The sequence below is a fragment of the Petaurus breviceps genome, unplaced genomic scaffold (assembly GCF_028583685.1).
Source record: "Petaurus breviceps papuanus isolate PSGF00001 unplaced genomic scaffold, PetGlider_PUasm1.0 551, whole genome shotgun sequence".
NCBI lineage: Eukaryota > Metazoa > Chordata > Mammalia > Diprotodontia > Petauridae > Petaurus > Petaurus breviceps.
The window spans coordinates 29,290,565-29,294,214 of record NW_027186372.1 but is presented as its reverse complement, the minus strand read 5'-3'; the positions used below and the strand labels follow the sequence as shown (position 1 = coordinate 29,294,214).

The following is a 3,650-nucleotide window of genomic DNA, read 5'->3' as shown; positions in this document are numbered from 1 at the left end:
CGGGGCGCAGTGGGTGTCTTCTCCCCCCCCCCAAGCGGTGTTGTCCCCCCCCCCCCGGGCGCCCCCCCCCCCCCCCCCCCCCCCGGGAAGCACCAACCTTGGCGCATGCGCTCTGTGGGTAGCAGAGCTTGAACCCTCGCGACTGCCGTAGAGCGAAGCGGGAAGATGGCGGCTGTTATGCTGAGAGATTTAGGTGAGTTACGGACTTGAAGCCGGGAATGGAACTATCAGTGGGACCCAGAGCCGGCCTGAAGTGAGGGGTTCTGTTTCTTTTACAGGTTCGTCTTGGCTGAGAAATCTGAGGAGCCGCGGGGCGTGTTGTTCGGGGTGAGTCGACCTGAGAGGAAGAAAACTGGAAGGAACCTGGAATGTCAGAGCCCGAAGTGGCTTTAGAACTGAGAACGTGGAATGGCCGGGCTGCAGAAGCCCTAGAAGCCCGAATGCCAGCTCGGCTCATTGCAGCCACCACTGATCGATCAATCAGTAACCAAGCGCCTGGGGGGCAGGGTCATAAGGACTTGACGTTTTCCTGGGGGCTTCTTGGAACCTAGAACTCAGGATGTAAGAACCGACCCTTAGAATACAGAGTATCAGACCCAGAAAGAACCTTAGGGGCCAGATAGGCCAGCCCCCTGAATTATGCAGGTGGGGAAATTGAGGCCAGTCTGGGGGTTTTCCACTCTAGCACAGCCCCCTCAAGAGATCACAAGTAGTGGAAGTGAATGCAGTTTTAGGTGAATAGAGTGATTGGAACTGGGAGTGGCTCTGTCTGTAATCAGTGATTTTAAGAAAAGTCCTTAAAGGGGGACAAGAATATGTTTTGCTTTAGTAGACGAGACCTTTATGAAAATTAGTTCACATTACTGAAAAAGTTGTCTTCGGGTTTACTTGGTAGGTAAGGACTGTAGAATTTGGAATTCTATAAAGCTGTCTGGTACTTTTTATCAGTAGTCTTGTTTCAGCAATTCTTGCACTTCTATAGAAACTCAACCCTTTGCTACTTCTCACACTACCATTCTTTTCCTTAAACTAAAAACATTTCTAATTTGGTCTCAATAGTTAATCCAATCAATTGTATTAATACTCAATAGCTCTTTTTTTTTTTTTAATAAGCAATTGGGGTTAAGTAACTTACTCAAGGTTACACTGCCAGTTATTTCTGGGTGTGGTGCTAAGTATCAGAGCCCGTATTAGATCCCAAGTTATCCCGACTCTTTTGCCAGTGCTCTTACTCGCTGCAGCCACCTGGCTACCCCTTCAATAGCTCTTACAATACCTTGAAATACACAATGACCTACATATAAATATATATATATATATATATATATGGGGAAATGATACTGAACTTAGTTACAAAGTATAAGGAAGTAATTAGAATGTATATAGGATGTTCAGAATGGGGAAACTTCACTGCAAGTTATCCCTCACAGCATTAATATCTGTTTTAAAGTTTATAAAGCACTTTACAAACATTATCCCAGTATATCTTCACCACAGTCCTGGGATGTAGGTATTATTAGTATCTCCTTTTTACTAGACTCATGCTCCCTTGTTTGGTTTCAACTCTATAGAACAAGGTTCCCCAGAGCTTTTGACCCCAGTGGGTGTCAAAAGTACCAGACAGTATATGTAAATATACCCTCTATATTTGGAATGCATTCATTTTTCATCTGCTTGTCAAAATCCTTAAAGTCCTTCAAGATTGGTCTTACTTGATTACTTCAGTCATTAGCGTTTCATCCTCAAATGACTTTGTACTTATTCATTGGTATAGGTATGATATCCCTGCTCAGTAAATGCAAGCTCCTTGAGAGCAGGAACTATTGTTTTTGTTTCCTATTCTTTGTACTAACACTGTTCTGTCAATTTTAAAAGCACTGATCATAAACAGTGGATACAATGCTTAATGAATGTTCATTTAGTTGTGTTAGAATCCAGTGTGAATTAGTGTGTCAGGGGACAAATGGAAGCAAGGCCTGAAGAACAACTTAAGAAGGTAAATTTGAAGTGATAATAGCATTTATATATCACTTTTGAAGTTTTATAAAGCATTTATGTATCTTGTCTCATTTGGTCTTCTTAACAAATCTGGTAACTTAGCTGCTGTTATTATCCCCAATTTTTAGATGGGGAAACTAAGGCAATGAATGACTTAGTCACAGAACTATAAAGTGTGTGAAGCAGGATTTGAACTTAAGTCTTCTTGACTCCAAATCCAGTACTCTTATATACTATATTATCTTGCCTGGGCAATAATTATTCAATACTCTATAGCTGAGGAATGATATAATTAAAATCTTTAGGAAGAATACTTTTTTCAGCCTTCATTTCTGCTGGGCATCCAGGAGGAAGCTAAGTCAATCAAGTTTTCATTGTTAGTATGATCTTGGCACTGTTAGTTTGGAAATACAAAGAATCTATTTTGTCACAGGTACAAAGTCCAGAACCTTCAAAGGGAGATCATAGAATCATAGCTTGAGAGCTAGAAGGGGACCTGAGAAATAATCTAGGGCTACCCTACCCCCATTTACAGATGAGGTAACCAGTAGTCAGACTAAGTGATTTCGTCAGTTGTTACAAATCTAATAAGTAACAAAGCTGGGATTCATTTCTGAGTTATTTAACTCCAAGTCTGGTGCTCTTTTCACTATAACTACACTGTCTCATTGTTTTTAACATGTCTACATAGATCATAACTTTTTGAAGAGCTTCATTTTACATATACATTTATAATGCATGTTTAAAACTCTGGTAAAAGGATTTTCTAAAATTAAATGGGAATATGCATGGATTTCAATCATTCATGCTTCATTTGTATCTGATTGATGTGGCTATAAATTAGAATTGGCCGTTGAATTTGCTTTGGTACGATACTTGATGATGCTTTATTTGAAGTGAGACTACTCTTCAGTTTTTTTGGCTAGGACTGATCTACTGGTCCAGTTTTCTCATTCTCCTCAGTTTCTCTTCAGCCTTTCAAACTGCTTATAATTCTCTCCTCAATACATTCTTCTCTCTAGATTTTCAGTATACTACTTTCCCTGGTTCTCCTACCTATCTGACTTCAACTTGTCTATCTGTTTTGCTGGATCCTCTTCTAGTTCACACCTACTACCTTTAGATGTCTTTCAGGTTTCTGTGCTGGGGCTTCTGCTATAGGGCAATTCTTCCCTTGGTAATCTCATTAATTCCCATGTACTAAATTACCATTTCTATGTTGATGATTCTCACATCTACCTGTCCTGCTCTAAACTTTGCTGACTTCCAGGCTTGTACCTCCAACTGCCTTTTCAGACATCTTGAACTGGTTGTCTAGTAGACATCTTAAAGTCAACATGTCCAGAACTGAACTCATTATCCTTTCCCCTACTGTAATAAGAATGTAAATTTTAAAGATCTTCCCTGCCCCTAGGCTAATGTGCACCTGAAGCCTGGGGTGGGGGAGGCTTGTTTTTCAGTAGATACTTCTTGATTGGCCAGTGAGTCAATGAGGTTGTTACATTCTCTGAGCCAGGAGAAGGCTATATAAGCCCTGATGTGTAGCTTTGTTTTGGGACTCGCTTTGAGAAGTGTTCTGTGATTTGATCTGAATTCTGGGACGCCGTTGTTGAGAGTCCCCCGGCTTTGAAAAACCCAGAATGTGGAAACCC

At 41.0% G+C, this 3,650-nt stretch overlaps 1 protein-coding gene across 3 annotated transcripts in view; it reads left to right on the top strand.

Annotated features, from left to right (window-relative positions):
* Positions 1 to 93: 93 nt before the first annotated feature.
* Positions 94 to 3,650, top strand: part of MRPL22 (mitochondrial ribosomal protein L22) — a 51,892-nt gene continuing 48,335 nt past the window's right edge. For 2 of the 3 annotated variants that reach the window (XM_069102515.1, XM_069102514.1), the window contains exons 1-2: positions 94 to 193; positions 279 to 327. In XM_069102515.1, coding sequence (XP_068958616.1) covers positions 166 to 193; positions 279 to 327 — 77 coding nt within the window. In that variant the 5' untranslated portion in view covers positions 94 to 165. Of the gene's footprint in view, positions 194 to 278; positions 328 to 412; positions 562 to 3,650 lie in introns of those variants that run through there. The other variant, XM_069102516.1, reaches the window with a different exon arrangement.